This window comes from Cylas formicarius, unplaced genomic scaffold (assembly GCF_029955315.1).
Source record: "Cylas formicarius isolate icCylForm1 unplaced genomic scaffold, icCylForm1.1 PGA_scaffold_9__14_contigs__length_23061073, whole genome shotgun sequence".
In the NCBI taxonomy this organism is placed as follows: domain Eukaryota; kingdom Metazoa; phylum Arthropoda; class Insecta; order Coleoptera; family Brentidae; genus Cylas; species Cylas formicarius.
The window spans coordinates 18,744,076-18,764,846 of NW_026844365.1; the positions used below are offsets into that span (position 1 = coordinate 18,744,076).

At 33.2% G+C, this 20,771-nt stretch overlaps 1 protein-coding gene across 2 annotated transcripts in view; it reads right to left on the reverse strand.

Annotated features, from left to right (window-relative positions):
• Window positions 1-13,244, reverse strand: part of LOC132707497 (pupal cuticle protein 20-like) — a 59,211-nt gene extending 45,967 nt beyond the window's left edge. The window contains exons 1-2 of one of the 2 annotated variants that reach the window (XM_060679383.1): window positions 12,824-13,244; window positions 12,614-12,768 (exon numbers count right to left, since the gene is read on the reverse strand). In XM_060679383.1, coding sequence (XP_060535366.1) covers window positions 12,614-12,637 — 24 coding nt within the window. In that variant the 5' untranslated portion in view covers window positions 12,638-12,768; window positions 12,824-13,244. Of the gene's footprint in view, window positions 1-12,613 lie in introns of both variants that reach the window. The other variant, XM_060679382.1, reaches the window with a different exon arrangement.
• Between the last annotated feature and the right edge of the window lie 7,527 nt (window positions 13,245-20,771).

Consider the following 20,771-nt stretch of genomic DNA (forward strand, 5'->3'; position numbering starts at 1 on the left):
TAGATTTAAGTATACATTTTATCTTGTATCCTTGTACCTAAGACAATTGGCGAATTACTGAAAATATTTGCATATACCTGCCTTTAAATCCAATATTGGACATCAAAACAAACTTTGTTTTGTCTAAATGTACCAACTGTACTGAGGAAGCAGATTATAAAATTTTGATAATTAAGGACTGTCTACTAAGTCGATGATTACTTTTAGGGACGATAACATTTCCGTAAATACCAACTTTATTTTGATAGTTATGAAGGGTTAGTCCTTATCAGGATAAATGTTTCCGAATATATATAGGTAAGGTACGGTAAGATAAATAATGTACTAATAGCAAAAATACCTGCATTATATAGTAAGTCAGTAGAGTAACATTGGTTCTTTTATGTTACAGTATATGGCTATTACACAACTTGCTTTATATAACATGTGCTTTTCTCTTAACTTTTACAATTATATGACATATACGATCAACGAAAAGTAAGTATAAAAACTATATGTAAGTGATTTTATCCTTTTCTGAGGCACACATTTTTTAAAATATGTTGTATTATCTCATTTACAGCAACTGGAGTTCAAAACATTGCGAACATTTTTTCTCCTTCATTAAAGATATTAGCCACATCCTTTTTATAGCTTATATCATAAAAGTAAATCATAACTACTTAGTTCAAGGAAATATAGGCAACGAAAATAATTTCAACACACAGTTTTCTGTCGATCCCCATTACTTCACTCTAAATAAAACTTGCTCTCACAAAATCCATAGTAGAGCCATTCCAGCTGAATAGATGGAGCTCACCGCTAAAAATAATCATTGCTCACTTCAGGTCGGAGTTTATTAAGACGCTCCAAAGGTAAGCGAGGATGAAATTTAGTATCGGAATGAACATCAGCCGAAACCCGATTTGGTAATAATCAAATTACAAGAAGCGGGTTAAAAGATCAAGATAAAAGGATTCCGCGTACCGCCGGCGAGATGAAAAACCCTTAAGCAATAAACTCGCAGCATCCTCATGTTATTGAAACATTTTTTTCTCCGTCTAATGAGCGTATTCGAAAGTGAACGTCCCATAAATCTTCAATATTTCAGCGTATCGCTGGAGATACCAAGGCGACTCGGGCCGTAAAAAATCATGGGAATTTTCGATATCGAACCATCATCAGGATGTAAGATGTGGTTTAATTACTTCGGGTTAACAAAAACGGAATGTTAACATCGTGATCCGGTGCGAAATCCATCATAAAATATGGGTTAGTTGCTTTGGGAAACAAATCGCGTCGTAGGTCACTTAGTAAATGTATTGATGTGTTTTTGCAAAATTGTATTAATATCAATGTAAAAAATATCAATACTACAAATGAAAATTTCACCAGAATTAATAGCAACATACCTAAATATTTTAGAAAATTAAAAAAGTCGACAAATTTGTTTATTTCTATCTATTGTTCATATGACAACTATTCAAGTAATAAGAAACATAACAAAGATTTTTTGATTTTTTTTGGTTTAAATCTCTGATTTCAGTAGAAAGCATATTCCTGAATGTTTGCCCGGAATGAGAAGGTGATTTTTATTTTATCTTTTGTCGAATAGGAATGAATGTCAGATTTTCTTTTAATGTTTTCTTTATTTTGATGTACATAAATGAATGGAAGTAAATAAATACCTGTCCGGGTTAAATATTTTTTAGTTCTAAAAATATATACCGGTAAGAATCTAGTGGTTTTAGGTTGTATATTAATAGATTTTTTTTGTGATTGATAAAAATTCAATCCGCTTTTGTAGGTATGTATATGTAAACTATACACATAAATTGTTAAATTGGCATTCATAGGCTATTAAGGCTAAGACTTTTTGACGAGGAAAATTCAAGGTTGCTCCAATAATTCTCAAACTAAACTGTAAATTTTGCAATATTATTAGAAAGCCTAAACAATTGCGGAAAGTTTTGTCCAAAGCTCATAATCCAAAAAGCCCAACTAGCATTTTTACGATCATCGCGACATTGATTAAACTTAAAATGTGAAACAAGCATAATAACATAATAATTTTGAACTATACAGGGTGACTCAAAGAGCGCGAGGAATAAAACATACATTTTTGAAATAGAACACCCAATTTTTAATTTTTAATTTCAATTCCTTTTAAAATTCTTCAACTTTTTTATTAATAATTATTTAAACCCAATAGATTTGCCAATATTTTCACTTTTTAGTTTGAACTAGGAGCTTTAATTATTTAATTAAATATTGTTATTTTTTCCGAAAGAAGAAAACCTACTACTTTTATCAAGTATGTTAAATACTTATTTTTAATACTTCGTTCTTTTTCTGTTTTCTGACTGTTACTATAAACATTAGGTGGCCAGGACAAAATAACATTGCCAAATTGGTGTGTGTCAGTAAGTTAAAAAAAAAGTATGGAATTTGCTAAAGCTGCATTAATTGATATATTTTAAATACTGAGTGGTGGGAGGCGAAAAGAATTACTTTATTTTCATTAAGACTTAATGTGGTGTGGAATAAAACACATAAAAGTTATTTAACCATATTAATAAAAGTTGTAGGTTTTTGTAAGGTCATTCAGAAAAAATAATAATATATATTGTGTACTTTCAGTGTAATTCAAACTACAGAAAAAAATAGAGAAAAGAAATGCGTGAAAGAAAGTTTTAATTCGGATTGGTTTGAAGGTTCAATGGAAAAATATCCTTTAAATCGTTAGTTTTTGCAGTAGATCCAACAAGCATTTGTAAACTGGTATGTATGTAAAATATGAAAACATTTTCTTTATTCGAAACCTATACATTAATTATTTACAAACAAACCTAAATTCTTTGAATCATTTTATTATATATTTTATTTATTAAAAGTCACTCAGAGTAACCGTTTCGTTCGTATGCTATGTAGTAAAAAATACCAACAATAAATCTATTAGAACTCTTCAAGTATGGCTAATGAATATTTAAAAGCGATGCTTTGAATAAAGTTATGGTGATAGAGGGTCACAAGCAAAATAGAGTTATAAAGTTTAAACGGATATTTTTTTAAAGAAATTTCTGCAAGGCTACCGTAGTACTATTGACAATTCTTCTCAAAAATTTAGATGTATTTACACACCTATAGATAACAAAAAAAAAGTCGTTGGTTAGTAAGATAGATTAGTAGGTTATTGGCCCCATTTTATTTCAAATTATATTATATAAAAAGGCGCAATATTGGTCCAAGTTAAAAATATGGCTCAGCAACTATTCTATAGATAGTTGCTAGCGCTATTAGTTATTTAAGAAAATTTCCCATTAACGAATGAATATTTACGTGACATCCTGTATAGATTTTCGAGTAAATGAACCTCAATAAATTATTTCATTGCTTTTAATATTTAACTTCACGAACGTCAGGAAAGTCGCTGTAATTTATCGCCTGCAACGGAGACACATTAAATGGAATAATTAATGGTAACATAAATCGGAAAATTAATCTAGTTGGAATTTCCAATGCCAAACAAGTCATAAAAACGGAATCAAAAACAACTTGTTATGTCATCATTCATATAGGTTTCCTCAAGATTAGAAAAAATTATAAATATGGCGCCAGTTATTTTCAAGATGGTACCATGACACCAAATTATTTAAGGACAAAGTGTTATATTTTAATGCGTAACGCACCATAATGATAATGAGGAATACTTATGCTCATAAGATTCCTTAATTACCACTCCACTTCAATTGTTTCATTGTTTTCGATATTTTATAAAGCTAAAAATATTCAGTAATAGTCATAAAACACCTTTAACCTGTTCTAATAATTAATAAAATGCTAGCAATTTAAGGCAATTCGATTTGGTGGTCAAATACGGATTTACAAAAGTGACTGCAATCCACGCAAATAAGAGTTCAAGGTCGAAGCACAGAGAGTGAACATTGCGGTCTCTCTCGTACCTCGACTGACCCAGTTATGACCATATATATTCGCTGCTGAAAGTATAGACCGAAGATTCACTCTCGATTATAGCGTCAGTTGCGCAACACTCACAGTGGCGTACGTGAATGCACTGCACTGTTTTTTGCGCACGTTTTCGGTGGGATCGAATTTAAATCACCCTCTATATGACACAAAATTTCTGTTTTCAAAATGTATGGAAAAAAAATTAAATTTTAAGCGCTGCCAAAAACTGGATTTCGAAACTTGGGAAATATAAATTATTTTCTTACGAAATATGCCCACAGCAATTTTTAAAATCGAACGCTTTTGACATTTCCTTTGAAAATTAAGAAACCGTCAATTTGCGTATCATTATATCAATCATAATTTGTTTTATTACAAGTTAGCCCAGAGGCGCACCCGCCTGAAAACTGTTTACATTTTGATGCTCGCGCCATAATAGTCAAACGCGAGGCCCATCAACTTTATTAATGCTAAAGTAATTGCTACGTATAGCACGAGCTAACCTTTCATCTGATTCACAATAAATCGCCACATCTCAACTGTTAAACAGGCATGGACAGTTTCTTTATCGAAGCTATATTAATATCTTTGGAATTTAGGGTAAATGAATGAATAGATTAATTTTTCGGAAGAGACATGTGTTATTCAAACATTCAAAAGTTTACCTCAAAATCAGACTGGCTTTCTTAATAGCTGACAAACATACAAAAGTACAACTAAAAAAATTTAACAACTAAAAAAATTAAATACCACAAACAGTTCAACAGTTAAGCGGAGAAACCATCGTTGTGAAGCTTGTGGTAAATAAAGGTATTGAAGTTAACACTATTGCAATATTGTTGCAAACGTGGCATTACAATTTACCTTTTTTTTTAAGCAACACAAGCAGTGGTAAATAAATTAAAACAATATTCAAAAATTTTCTGACCATAATTGAAATCAAATGCTAAAACATTATCTTTGTATCATAAACCTGGTTGGTCCACATACATTTTTTAAATTTTATCTAATAGTTTAGTGAATATAAGAGTCCAAATAATTGCTGCAATATAGTATTACAATATATTAAATATATTAAAGTTCATTCCAAAACATAAGCATACGTTTCAATATCACAATATCTACTTGACCTAGATACCTAGATTCGCATTTGCAAAACCCAAAATTATTAATTTTATGAATTAATAAAATATAAAATTAAATTAAACTCAAAAAAGTAATGAATACTGTACATAACAACCCTTCCATGGCCGAATGATCCTGGCAGTCGTGACCAATAGCATTAAAAAACCCCACCATATTAGAATCATAGCATAGGGTCGTTGCAATATTACAATATCTATTTGACTTAGACACCAAAACTCAAAATTATATGAATTAATAAAATATAAAAATAAATTAAACTTAAAAAAGTAATGAAACTAGACAAATATGAAATAAAGAAGATGGATACCCCCCTTCCATGGCCGAATGATCCTGGCAGTCGTAGCCAATAGCTTTAAAAAAATCCCACCATTTTAGAATCATAGTATAGAATCGATTCGACTAATGACTAAATAAAATCTAGTTGGTTTATTGAAAAGAAATCCTTGTAACATAAAAAATTTATGCGGTAAAGATCTGACTTATTTGTGTCAAATATATTACAAAAATATCCCATTTAACTTTTTATTACCAACACTTCCTTGATTGATTCTAAGCTGTCATTATGCATTTCCGAATAGTTCAGATACTTTTTCCAAGTCAACTTTATTTATATTAAGTAATGATTTAAAAGTGTCCAAAAACATCTTTTATTTTGTAAAAACATTTTTCAATTCCATTCCTTTCCATTTCACCTCTTTCCAAGGAGAATCACCACCTGAATCTCGTGTACATTTCCTAATTATTTATATGCAAATTAAATAGCGGTTAACGAGTGATACAAATATATATTATTTTTTACTTTGTACTAAGTAATTTATTATATTTGTTGGCAATTGCAAGAAGTACTCACGGTATTTCACAAACTAATATACAAAATGCGAATATAAAAAGTTTAAATAATTTTAAACAGAAACATTTATTTCAGATTTGCGTTAATATTTTTAAGCCAGCTGCCCGATTTTTTAAGACACACCACACCTGAGCCAATAAATTGGATAATCATATCCTCGCCAAGGTCCCATAGATCAAGAACTGTTGTTCAATCCGAAATTGTCGCATATCAGAATTCATTAGGCAATAATGAAGTACCTTTTCATTGATTCCGTTCCGTCTAATTTACATCCTGTGACATTTCGATGGCTTGCCCAACGAAAGTGCCCTGTATACGTCTATGAAATCCGTGAAGAATTTATGTGGTGCAAGATGTGTTTGGTGGCACGAACGCATAGATGTTTTATGCATGTTATTCGTTCCTTTGAATAATTTATTAGTGGATATATTTTCCGGCGAATGCATTAATTCGACATGGTGTTCAGTATCGATCAGATAAAAGTAGGCGAATTGGACAAAAGAGGTAAAAACACTACCGGGAAGAGAGCACGGGCAGGGCTGGAGCAACAGAAATGTCATTAAGTCTAAAACAAATGCTATACAAATTGGAAACTATTATTTAGAAGTTGGATAAAAATATAAATAGACCGCACCAATCAAGATTTTCATGTGTTGCATTGAGGTCTTAAGTGCGATTGGCTTCGACAGAGATTCGCTTTTCCAAGACCGACTCTTTGAAACTTAATTGTTAGCTTTTTCTTCAAATGAATGTTGAACGTAAGTCAAAATATCACCATTTGATCTGTGGTCATTTCCATAAATATCTTAGGAGAAACCCGGTAACTCTCACCAACCTTGGGACGCCTCTACTGAACCTAGACATCAGTTATTCTTACCATTTTCAGTGGGCCACGTATTTTAGCTGGTTAGGAAATTTTTAAATATTGTTGACTATGGTTTTTCACAACAAATGTAACAATTTATGACGAATGAGATGAAGGAACAGGAGTTGGAATATACTGCACTTGCCGCAGGGTGCTATATTAATCTATACGCCCATTAGAACCTCAACAGGATACTGTGCCTCCGAGATTGCTACTTGAATGCTGAAAAACAAGAGAGAAAGTTTATCCTGGCCAAGGTAGTCTACATATATACATACAGGCTGCGTTTAGAAGAGCAAGAAACCTCTATTCATCTCTTAACAGCTGCACACTTCACTAGGAATTAAATTTATTAAGCCCAAGGACCAAACACTCAAAGAGAGCACAGAGTTCTAGGAGTCGATCGGTTCCAAGGTCCTGATAACGAGGACACTGCATTCATTTACGGATTGAAAATAGGAATACATAAATTATGATATTTACACAAGTTACATAGTACATAGTATTCTCTGATATTCTTCTAACGTTCTCCTTTACTATAGGCAGTTTCTCATATTTTGAGGTAAAAAATTAATTCGTTCAATTAATCTTTCTTAAATGGTGGAGCAATTTAGTTTTAGTTTAACCGATGAAATTGAGATGACGATGAACTGAAAATGTTATCCGACGATTGTGACAAAAGATGTGGTGCTTGACGAATCAACTTCGACTCCAATGCCTGTTAAGTCGGTGAAAAAATTCACAGCGGAAAAATAAAAAAAATAAAAAAAAAATACTTCGCGTAATTTTATTGCTCTCAATTTAAAAGAATATCGCGAATACCCTGTACAATACTTAAAAACCGTAAATACAAAATTTTAAGCTGTCTACACGGGCTATATCGTCATCTAAAACACAGATTTGAAATTATTGCCAATTTTCAATAATAGGAGGACCAATTTTTCAGTTTTTTGAATTTGTGGCGCACCCTGTATATTTTTCAAAAATTGACAAGAATAGAAGTTTATGGATTCGTTTCGTCTGCGTCTTCTGGTTAAAGAATTTTGTCGGTCTTGTAAACCGTTTTTGAAAAATGGTCTTTTTTGTAGACTCTTGTACACGCGCTTTTTATTTTTTTTAAATACTTCCCGACCCCTCAGCCCTCCCATTTTCAATTAGTTCCGTCACGGGGCAAGGCTGCATATAGGTACCAACTTTGAAGTCGGTTGCTTCAAATTTCGGACACCTATCAAGTCCAAAAGACAGTCGAAAATAGCACAAAAAAGATGGATTTCTTAGAAGCTTATGTGCCTCGTTTATAGCTCCAACTGTTCGAAAGTTATTCAGGAAAAACCTAAAGACGCGAACAGAGAACGGAGAACAGACAAACAGACAATTTTTTTTTACGGTGATCATTTCTGTACCAACGGCGATCCCATACGACTTACCGTCACCGAGATATAAAATTTTTATACGAGCCAGATACTTTCGAAAAATTCGATTTCATCGATTTTCGAAAATAACAAGAAATGAATGAATAGCACAATTACCAATTTTTTAGTAATACATCCCCAGACAAAAATAATGGGTTCTATTTTAAATGAACTCGTTGAGAAATATTCAATTGTGATTAAAGTAAAGTTATAAAAGAAAATATCGTTAGAAATTACATTAGGAAGAAATATACTTGCTAACAAATAGTAAAAAAAATATTTGAAAGCTGCCATTTTATCAAAATAAACTCCAATTTTTATGAATCTTGTGAAAACTCGTTAATTTATTTAATTATTTTTATTAAAAACCATGAATATGAAGATTCCGATGCAAATATCTTCAAACTGGTTCGAATAATGGATAAACCGCAAGAGAGTTTTTTTTACAAAACTTCTGGATTCCTCCTGCGTCGGTTTTTGTTGAGTCGAACTTGCTAACGTTTCGCCAATCATCCTGTTGGCTTCTTGAGCTTGACTAAAAGTGGCTTCTGCTCTGTACCCGCTTATATGTTGTTTGAGGGGAGGAGCTAAAGGAGATCGAAAGCAAAAGATTCCAGAAAGTTAAATTCTCTACGACCCTCAAAGTATCTCACCGGTATTACCCTGTAGGTATTAAAAATTGGATAATAGCCTTAAATAATGATTTAATATAATAAGGTGTACCAAATTTAAATTACAGTAGCCCGTGGAAGTTTGTTTGAAAAATTCACAAGAGACCTTTTTTGTAGAGCACTAAATTTTCTATAAGAATAATTGAATATATTTCACGATAATTACTTTTCAGTCAATATCAAAATTCATACCTTCGACCTTGAATATCATTAAAATCGTTCGATTTATGGAAAAAGTATGAGAGACAATTCTTGTAGAGGTTCCTTTGAGAAACTAAGAGGTTTCTTTGTGACGCCCTAGTTTTGTCAAAATTTAATCACTGCAGCACTGATTTTAAACGTTGCCCTTAGCATGTATTTTTATGTGGATGGTATAAGCAATAAATATATCATTATTATTATTGTTATTATTATTATGCCATCATATAGCATTAGATAATATAGTGGCTCTCCTACGGTTAAAATTGATGCCCGCAGGCGGCATTGATATCTTCGTACTGAAGGTTATAAGCTGCACTTTGAACCATTTTCGATCTGTCGGTTTCTTCAACGGACCTTCTCAAAAATTTTGTCATACTTGACATGCTAAGCTCCCCAGGCGTTGGTGCGGATCGTCTTCGGCCCATGATTTATTTGAAATAAAACCGGTCGTTAGTAGAATAAACAATTTTTACTGCAGTTTACATAATAACGCGGCGGTAGTGGTTCTCGCGGTATCTCGACCAAATAACTAGAGGAATCCTACGACCTTTAGCCCATGCTCGGATGGTTATGTGCTCGTGTTGGGCAATTTACAATTGACCCAGTTTCCGAGTCCGCTGTATATGGATTTGATATTTGGCAAATTGAGTGACCAAGTGGGATGATGGGCCGCATTTTCTCAGATAGCTCGTACTCGCTCGTCATTCACTAAAAATTGTCTTCCAGTAAATGAAACCTAACCTAAAATTTTGAATAAATTTTACGCTTGAAATCGTAATGAGTCCGAGTAAAGGTTCTGACCTTTTTCGGAAAATAGTTAATAATCTAGGACACAATGGTATTTATGGGCCATTTTTGTACCACAAACAATGCCGCGTCGATATTTGTAATTAAATATCAAACGACGAAGTTTGAGAGCGATTCTAAGGTCGGGTACAGACTTTTACTCTCACCTTTGGGATCATTGAAGAAAAAGTTCTAAATAATTTCGCTTAATAACCGATTCGAATGATGCTGCATATATTTCCCCGGCCGATTGTAATAACGGAATTGAGCAACTGGCTTTATAGCCGCCATATCTGGCTATTTATCAACATATACTGATAAAACGCTGAGATTTATTACCGACGATGTAGCGTAGAAACAACTAATAAGGAAAACGTATTGGCCAACGGTTTTTTTTTCTGTTCTCGCTCAGCAAGTATCTTTTGTTTTACGGGTGGGTCGGAAAAGGAATTTGTACTATTAATAATTCTCTATTGACCACATTACATGAAGAAATAATGTACCGTGTGATTCATAAGTGGCATTAACGAAATCAACAATCAAAATGTGATAGAGCCAAGAATATATGAGGATGAACATTTTATAAACAAATTATTCCTGGAATCTTCCTCATGGCATATAATTTATACACAAGAACATTGAATATTCTAGACCGGTTTTTTTGAGATCATTTATAATATCAAACCGCTTTATGAATATTCGAACAATAATCAATGACTCTTTTAAAATACTTTGGATAAAAAAACAGCATCGCTCATCAGTATTAAGTTGGAAATTTATCCTTTTTACATAAAAGACTTACACTTTTTTGTGACCTTGACCGTAATATAGAGTTTTTACTGTATGAGTCATCAATTGTGTCATGATCCTTCTGACACCTTCTTAAAAATGTATGCCTCCTAACTTTGAAGTCTTTTGTGTTTGCGTTTGCAAAAAGTATACCGGAACATAGAAAAGCCTATGTAAATGTTTAGGTGCCCAAATATTGGCTCCCCTGTACATTTTATATCAAAGTTGTAATATAACTTTTGAATGGGCCAGTGTGATTAACTCATATGCCGACTTTGAATAAATGTTTATAAGCCATTCTTCAGTTATTGAATAAAATGTGATGGCAAAATAGCAAAAGGTCAGTACAACAAACACGAGCGAATATTTTCCATGAGACATGCGCATTTGGTTTCACACATTTAAAACATTAGGATCAAACTAATACTCGGTTCTTAAGTCCCTTAAAGCGTTCTTGGAATCATTGTCATGTAAAGGAGGGTTTAAGCAAGAAGGAATCCAAAAGGAACGACAATAAATTTGACCCTCAAGTCTTTTATTCAAAACAATTGATTATTATAATAAAAATATAACTACAGAACTTTGCCAAAAAGACACATAATTTAAAATAAACAACGGCTTTATTTTCTACCAGATCGGTAATTACAAATATTTAGCATACCGAACGGCAGAGCCATAATTTCGTCTCCACCCCGCACCACGAAACAATTGAATCGAATGACATGGCGCATTTCGAATTATTGCTAAACGAATTTTATTTAGCACAGAGTAACGAGGAAGCTGGTACATAATAATATAAGTAAACTATAAACTTGTCATTTTTCTCACTTACCCGACGGAATATATTAATATAAATCAACTTGGGGTTGCCAATATAATAAATTGGTTCTAACCTCGCTTTTGTATTCTGTGTCGCTTTTGAATTTTGAGAATGTTTAATGCAGGATATTTTCGCTTTGTCTTCTTTTGTTCTCAAATTAACTGGCTAGTACTGCCCTCTGTTCTTTCTACCGTTGATTATAGAGGCCATTTTTTGATCAGTAGACGTTTGGACGAAACAAGGACTGATTATGATTAAGTTTTTTTAAAAAATTATCGCTAATCGATGATATATCTATAAAATGCAGTATATATCTAAAGATAATTGATTTTCATGGTTAGGTAAAGCTGTTTGCTTGTGGTATTAAAAATTTTCATTTAATATATAATGGGGCGATGATACGTACTTGCGGCTTTTTGGGAAACAACCAGACTTATGCTTCAGATGTCTCTTTTGTTCAATGCGGAATCATGTAGCGGCTGTACATATACATGTACTTTAAGAAATATTATAAAAGGCAGTATTAATTGTATCAAATAAAACCTGCTGTGCCTTAAGTGCATAATTTTTTTCTTATCATGTATTTACGTGCTAAAAGTAAACTAAATAGCACTAAATAATCTGCAATGCTGTTATTGCTAAAAGGACTTTTTTTTTAATATTCGAGATACCAAGTCGGATAAATTACCAAAGTAATAATAATGGAATATCCTGTATATTTTTAATTTGTAAATCTTCCAAATCTTGTAAGTCTACTTTCATTTCTTTTTTTTTTTAAATAAGTGTGTCAAATTTGTCTTAATTTTTTACTTTCAAATCATTATATGTCACATTTTCTTCGCCTAACGTTTGAAGTCATGGAAAATCCATTCAGTTCTAAGGAAAGCAATGCTTGCTATATTCAAATAAGTTCAGGTTAGTTTGATTGAATCAAATAAATTAATCAAAACTTGTACCTTTTTTCTTGACGAATATTTGGGTACATACATAACGCGAGGTTAGATTGATCACCCCATTTAATGTTATCCGCCAAGTTTAAAAAGCTACTGTTAATTATGATGCTAAATCATTGTAATTACTTGTACAACGCCATACAAAACCTTCATGTCGAAAAATGAAACTTACTGAACTTTGTTTTTTCTCCACCATCAGAAGTACCGTAACTTTGGAAACGGGCAAAATATTATGGTCGAGTAGTAACCAAGTAACCAACGTGAACTAATCTCAAGAAAATGTAACTGCCACGTCCAGCATCGAGCTTACATTGTTGCCAGTTGTACCTGCATATATGTCATACAGTGACAAATGAATGACACTCTGTCGGACCACTCTCACTCCATTTTACTGTACCCTCAAAGTAATCCACAAGTAAAATTTCAAATAGTTTTCCAAATAAGGGCACAATTGTAACAGGCCTATTCTTTCGTTGATCGGTTCCCAATCCTGTATTTGTTGAGCATGTTTTTCTCCGGGACGTGGAAGATTCATTGAAAGAACGTTGAAAGAAGACAGGGGCAAAGATACCAATTACACATTATCTTCAACGTAAACGCCGAAAAACTTCGAAGCTCGAACCACATCCAAACCCGGACGTAATCTTGCCGTATCATCAACCTTGCTTAATCTAAATTACAACGCAACGTAAAGAGAAAAACTGAAACGCATCTTAATATTCTCGTTTGTTGATCGTCCGTTTCCTGTCGTTTTTGAACAGGAAACATGTCGAAATCTTCTCTCACAACAAGGTCGTATTGTAATAACCACGCCAAAGCCCAGCTCTTGCCTAAAAACGTAATATTAATAACACGCTGGCATAGCGAACAAATTGCAGCCCGCGTATCGACACAATAACACACACACACACACATCGTTTGAAAATTATTTATTTAAGTAGCAATTACAGGCAATCGGTCGAACTCCACTCTGCAATTAAAATCAATGTTTCCGCGGCTCAATTGGCAAGCGGATTCGCCGGCTTGAACTTTAACATAAAAATAATACGTCCTTTTAAGAAGAAGCTCTCGAAATAATACGCTGCCAGTACTTAAAACGTGTGGTTAAATGGCCGGTAATGTATGATAATGTTATGCGAAAATGCGCGGGAAACTAATTTTGCGGCGTTTGAAAGTGATTTAAAAGTTCTTTATCGGTCGTAAATCTGGGAAATGGCTTAATCGGTATTCATTAGCCACAGTTGAAGAATGAGCCCACGCAATGAGTAATATTAAGAGTTTGTTCTTACCTACATTATATACTCGTGACATTTTATCAATTTTTATATATATGTATTATATTAAATGCATTTATTTTTGCTCAAATTAAAAACAAACTGTCTACGCAACAACATGGTTTTTGTGCAAAAAGATCATGTATCACCAACTTGTGTTCCCTGTCTTCTGATATCTGTGACTCCCTGAACAAGCAAGATCAAGTTGACGTTATATACACTGAGCGTTTGACCAGATAGATCATCTCTTACTGATTGAAAAAGCAAGTCAAAAATTTGGTTTCTCCGATTCGCTGATTACAGTGTTGAGGTCCTACCTGGTGAACCGTAGACAGTTCGTTGAGATTGAGGGGTTTAGATCAATTCCTTTTTTTCCAACTTCTGCCGTGCCTCATGGTTCTTACCTTGGACCACTTATGTGCAATATATTTATAGATGATCTCATATCGTTGATCATCTGCGGCAAGCTTGCCTAAGTGGATGACCTAAAACTATATCAATACATTAATGCATGACTCTCCGGAACAACATCAATATGTTAGTGGTTTCTTACGACAGCAGAATAACTCCTATAATCATCAATTACAATGCTTACTAGACTTGCCACTGTATCTGGGGATTTTATTTAACCAGACGTTCTCTTTTCTACCTCACATTACTAAAGAGTTTTCCAGTGCAACTCAAATTTTAAGATTCGTAATAAGAAATAGCTGGCATTTTTATAGCTCAGCTAGTGTTAAACTGTTATTTATTTAACTGTTACGTTAGGTCCAAGCTTGGCTATAGCTCGCTACCATGGTCACACATATATAACTGCCCCACTCAGTACTTTGAGAGTGTGCAAAGAAGATATTACTGAAGTATCTAATGTTCAGGGCGGACGGTTCTTATCCTGAGAGGGGAGTTGATCTTGATCTTCTGCTGGGAAGGTTCGCTGAATTGCCTCTGAGCTTACGGAGTCACAATTACGTTTTCGTGCCGCGGCTGGAAGGGAGACATCAATCAAATTTCTTACCCAAGTCCAATATCCATTTTCAAAGCCGATTTACAATATGTGTGTTACCTCCAACAAACTATCATCGCACTGCGATTTATATTATAAAGGTCTCCAGGCGATACTCTGAAACTTTCAATCAGGTTATCTGTACTGACAAGTCTAACCCTTTTTTTTCTCCTTTTTTCCTTCTTTTTTTAAGTTATAAGATTAGTAGATTTATAATTAGTTTTTACGTCCCCTGTGTATATATTTTGTTTAATTTATATTTAATATTTCCTGTAATTGAGTCATGTTACCTGTTGAAAATAAAGTGCTATTATTATTATTATTATTACTAATATTTCGCGAAGTAATAAAGATAAATATTAGTAACTATCGCCTTAATTTTCATTGGTGTCCCATGCTGCGAATCAGATGAACGATGTCTGCCTGCGGCAGGTTCTTCCTAAAATGTTAATTTCTGATTCAAATAGTTGCCTTTTGTTCTGGATGTCGATCAGATATCAACTAAAACCGGACTTTCCATCACTTTGTGTAGCGAAAACCGGCAGATATCGACCTCAAACTTTTCTTTTTGAGTTAAATACTACACGTTTCTTGACACAGAGTTTGTCTATACACTAGAAGATGTGATAACTGATTCAGCTTTCTACCTATCATATCCCATATCCCATATCATCCCACTAGCATTCAATAATTTTAATTTTAAAGTCAAATAATAAAAGCGAGGATTCTTGGAGACTAATAAATTTTAAACTAAAATCAAACTCGCATCTTACTAGCATTCCAGATAATACAGCATGCATCTCTCTCGCTCTCTCTCTTTTTGATATTTCAAGGGCTTTCGACTGTGTCAATCATAGTTTGTCATTGCGAAAGTTGTCTACTATCGGTTTGCCAGAGTCCGTCATATCTTTCTTCGAATCGCATTTTACTGATCGTGCTAGTACCCCTTCTTTGTTATTCCAGCTTCCCTGTATCCCGCAAGGAGCGCTTTTGGTCCGTTCCTGTTCCTCATTTATATAAATGATTCTGCACATTTTATTAGGCAGATCAAGTTTGCACTACTTGCAGACGACACCGGAATTATCGGCGAACCTGGTTTGCCGAAAAGGACTTGCTTTTGAACCGACATAAAATATCTTAGTTTTATCAAATGTCAATATTACGAAAGACACAAGCGCCAGCCTGCTTGGTATCACTATTGACGATAGATTAAATTGGTCAGTTCGTATTGATTTTGTCTGTAAATCATTGTTATCCGCACTCTATGCTGCGAAAGTTTAAGCAACCTCATAATTTTCAAGTTATAAAAAGTGTGTATTTCGATTTATTTCACTCTAAGATGCAAACTGGGGATGATCTAGTTATGCAGCCAGAGTGCTTCGTCTTCAAAAAAGAGCTCTCCGAATTCTTCTTGGTCTGGACTATAGAGAATCCTGTGGAACATATTTTCCCAATATTCATATTATGACTTTACCATCTACTTTCATATACAATAATCTAATCAAGATTCACTCTAATAAGTCAAGCTTTTCTGTTCAGTCTGACGTCCCTACCCAACGCGTAAGGCACACCAGTTAGTAATTCCCCGGAAGCGTCTTAATAAATCAATTAAGAATTCTTCAAACTTGAACTTTTACAATAAATTACCTTGTAATATTATAAAACGCCTTGGTAGTTATTCTTTTAAGAGCATCTACTGACAATGAACTGTTTTTACACTATTGATGAATATCTAAATTTCAAATTGTAAACCTGTGTAAACTCTTTACTTTTGCCACTTTGATTCGTTATTTTAAGTGACTTTTATTCATTTTTTTTCTTTCGACTTGCTACACATACAGTTTGTATACTGTGGTTAAATAATTAAAACTAAACCTAAACTTAAAACTATTCAATAAGCGATAAATTTGGTGATATTGCGGATCACGATAGAAGAGTTGCGGGTTAGCTGTTTCGATAAATTTTCTAATAACTACAGGGTTACGTGGCTTGGTATTGTCTTGCTGTACACTAGAGGTTACACGCTTCCAACTATTATGGCGCCGCAAACCATGGCACTAATTATAAATGCAGTTTAATGCTCGATGTAAAATTGTGTGTGTCTCTTGGCAGCGGAAGCGTCGTTTTTCACTGGTATCTGAAATGAGTGTTTGTTTGAAGTTGACATCTGCTGATTTATTGTACACCATTAAATTAGAACAGAAAATGTTGAGATTTTCACGGTTATTAATTGGTTTAGGACAGGTGTGGGCCGTCATTTGATAAAGGTACAGTGTTGCCGAATCAGCTGTCATAAACCAATAAATAAATAACTGTGAAAATCGGAACATCTTTTGTTTTAATTTAATTGTGTTAAATGGATTTTCATCAAATAAAAGCCTTAGTTCAATGATTTAAGGCAATTTATGTGCAGGTCTGATGCAGTTTTCAATAAGTGTCGGAAAAGGTAATTGTCACTTTAATCCGATTCAAATCAAGAAGAAAATACTACTATTTGACACAGAGGGGAAGTTTTTCAATTAATATCTGCAGGTTTGATGTAGTTTCCGTTTCAATAAATTTCCGAAAAGAATGTAATCTGTATGAACCAGAATGTGTTTTTTATTTTAGTATTGGCAACTTAAAACATAATTTTGTTCGTAAGCCTTTTATTGTCAATTTCGATCAGATTTATTAAAAAAAAACATCAAGAAACGAGATACCACCACCAAAGCACAAGATATAGATATAGAGGACGATATTACCTATAAACTCTAATTCGTTATTAAATCTGTCGATCCATGACTACCCTCCACTCATGTCTCTAAGAGTAATACTCTAGTCTAAATTCAAATCAATTCAAAATGTCTTTATTGGTACTGGAAGGATACGTTAGACAACAAATAACGACACTTGGTGGTTGCTCATTTCCCAACCCTTGAGAAAACAGTATAAAAAATAAAATTTGAAATTTAACACTCACACGCAATTTAAAAAAAGAAACTTGACTTATATGTACTTAATGAAGGGACTCATTCTCTCCTCATTAACAATACATCTTTGAACTTATTTATAAACGACTTAGCTGATGGGGCAGGCTTTAACAGTAGCAGGGACATCATTATAAACTTTAAAATTGCATCAAAATTAAAATTCATCTAATTCTCAATAAACAGCAGGTTTTCTTAGAGCAGGTCTTACTGATTATTATTTTCAATGTTCTCAGACAGTATAATCGATTAGCTATAAACAAATTCTTTTACAAAATATGTAATGAAACGCGTTTTCCGGGGAATTTCGATATAAAATGATGGATGATCAGGTGTTGAACACCATGAGGGATGAAATGCTATTCTGAACCTAGCTTTTTAGAAAAAAAAGGCTAGAATGGGCATAAGAAATTTGTGGAATTATTTTGAAGCTCCCTAGTTGCTATTATAAAAGCAGGATTGTAAAAATCGAGATTTTGTTTGTTGAGTTGTTAAAACCGTTATTAGAAAGCCTGAAAGATTATAAGCAAAAGTGGGGATCATAACAAAATTATGTCTTTATAACGTACCAGTCCGTCCAGCTTTCGAATGCAGTGTTTCTCTTAATAATGACAGTCACAGTTAATGTTAGACACGTAGACTAGGGGTTTGTATCTGAGTCCAAGAGCAAGGTTGACAAAAAGTATTATGAAATACTATACAACATTATTGATCAATTTGTTAACACCACACTTTATTGAGAAAAAGAAAGCTCACAATGCTTTCAAAACTATATCTTTCGCAAATCATCCTTCTTCGGAGCTTGACGCAGGAGGAATCCAGAAGTCTTATAAAAAGTATTACAGTAGCCTGTGGAAGTTTCTTAAAAAAAAACATAGGGTGGGGGAAGGTAGGGTGGTAGTTAGTTTGGCTCAATTTATAAACACTCGGAGAAATTGTCGATGTAGTTTGAAAACACAGTGGACCTCGGGCAGCTCAAGATATCGTTACTGGATGTTTATGACACAATATGCAAGTTAATGCTGAGTCTAGGTGCAAGGCCTGTAATATTTTTATTGTGCCACTGAATACTGGCACATATCCAACACATTTTCAAAAATCTTTTATCACGCCTGGTTTCGATAACAGATATTAAATCCGATATAAAAAAACTCCCTGTTCGCTAATGTTTTTGAAGGTATAGTGGCGGATAAGATTAATCCACACTTCAACGTCATTATCAATGAACAACTTGGTTGTATGAAGTGAAGATTAACTTATGAACATGCGTTTTTGGAAGCTTTCGAGAGTAGGTCCCAGGTAGATTCATTTTACACCGACTTGTGGAAAGATTTCGGCAAACTTGATCATAAAATACTTTTAAAAAAATTTCAGGCTATTGGTATCCATGCTGTCCTTAAATGATTCCGTGATAATTTAACTAGCAGAAAACAATCTGTTAAAATAAATAAATATATTTCTTGAGGTGTTGCACAGGGTGGACACTTGTTAACGCTGAACGATATCAGATATGCATTTGACTTTAGTTCGTTTCTTGCATTGGTCGACGATTTAAACTAATCAAAATAATTAAATGACCTCAATAAACTTTGTTCTTGGTGCAAAGCAAATAATTTAACTTTAAATATCCAGAAATGCAGTGTTTATCTCATTTATTAGGTCTAAGAATCCCATATTACCGGAAAAGACTCTTGGCAAATGGCTGGAGAGCGAGCTAAAATTTACAAACCATATTGATATAATTACTAATCGAGCAGTGAGATTGATTGTTTCGAACTTTAAAAGGGTTCACGATAAGAGAAGTCTACTATGCCTAGAGTTCGGAAGAACTGTATGGCAACCTTAGTATACAGTGCGTAAAGTACCGGTTGTAAGTTGAATATATTATATATATATATATATATATATATATATATATATATATATATATATATATATATATATATATATATATATATATATATATATATATATATATATATATATATATATATATATATATATATATATATATATATATATATATATATATATATATATATATTTATATATATATGAGAATCTAAAATTACTAGCAGATATCGGGCTTCACGTATCTCCTACAAATTCCAGGAATAAGCAACTCTTTCACATTAAGTGTCAAGGAACTAATAACGGCCTTAATTCTTCAATATCAATAATGTGACCGTTAACAAATGATGTTGATAGGCAGTTGTGCTATAGTTATAGTCGGAAGCAACCTGTCCGCTTAAAGTCTTTTCTAAAATCGGTAATGACTTGTAGTCTTTAATCGTTTTTTAAATAAAATTTTATTAAGCCGTCATCTTTCGTTTTTGGTTACTGAACAGCTCTTCGACCTTTATATTTGAGTAATTATTTTGTATAATTTATGACCAAACCGCAACCTCAAAAACCGTCGATTACCGCACCGGAGAGCAACGGAAAAAATCATAACAATATGGAATTACAACAAAATTAGGTATCTTAGAAAGAGAAATGAAATATAGCAACGCCGAATCTATTAGTACTCGATTAAAAGATGTAACCTGAAGAGTGATTAAAGCTCGATGGACCGTGACAAAACAATATCCACTTTTCTTCTAACCAATTTCAAACTCTGAAATGAAGGAAGATATTGAAATGCGAGTTTATCGTTTATTTTCGGAAATTCCATTTACTTTCCAATTGCGATATTAAAATTGGACTGCATATATGATTTAAATTTTCCTGTGTTGAGTACAATGGATAACAGCATATGTAGCTCTAATAATATTTTCATAATTAGCTAAACGCGACTGATTCATCCCCTATCTTTTGTTGCTATGCAATAATTACCTATTATTTTTCTAAATTTCCAATATGCATTTGAGTTGACGTCTTTGTAATGGGTGTTTTTTTTTTCGATGTATAGAACTTTAAGTTGGCATTACTGTTCAAGATGGCGACCGATTTAACAGCTGTGAAGGGATTTATTCTCAGTTTGGTTTGGCAATTCATCATGAATGGACTCACGCCTGAATAACGCTTGCAAATAGTGCAATTTTATTTCGAAAATAATGGTTCTGTGCGGAATACGTATCGCGC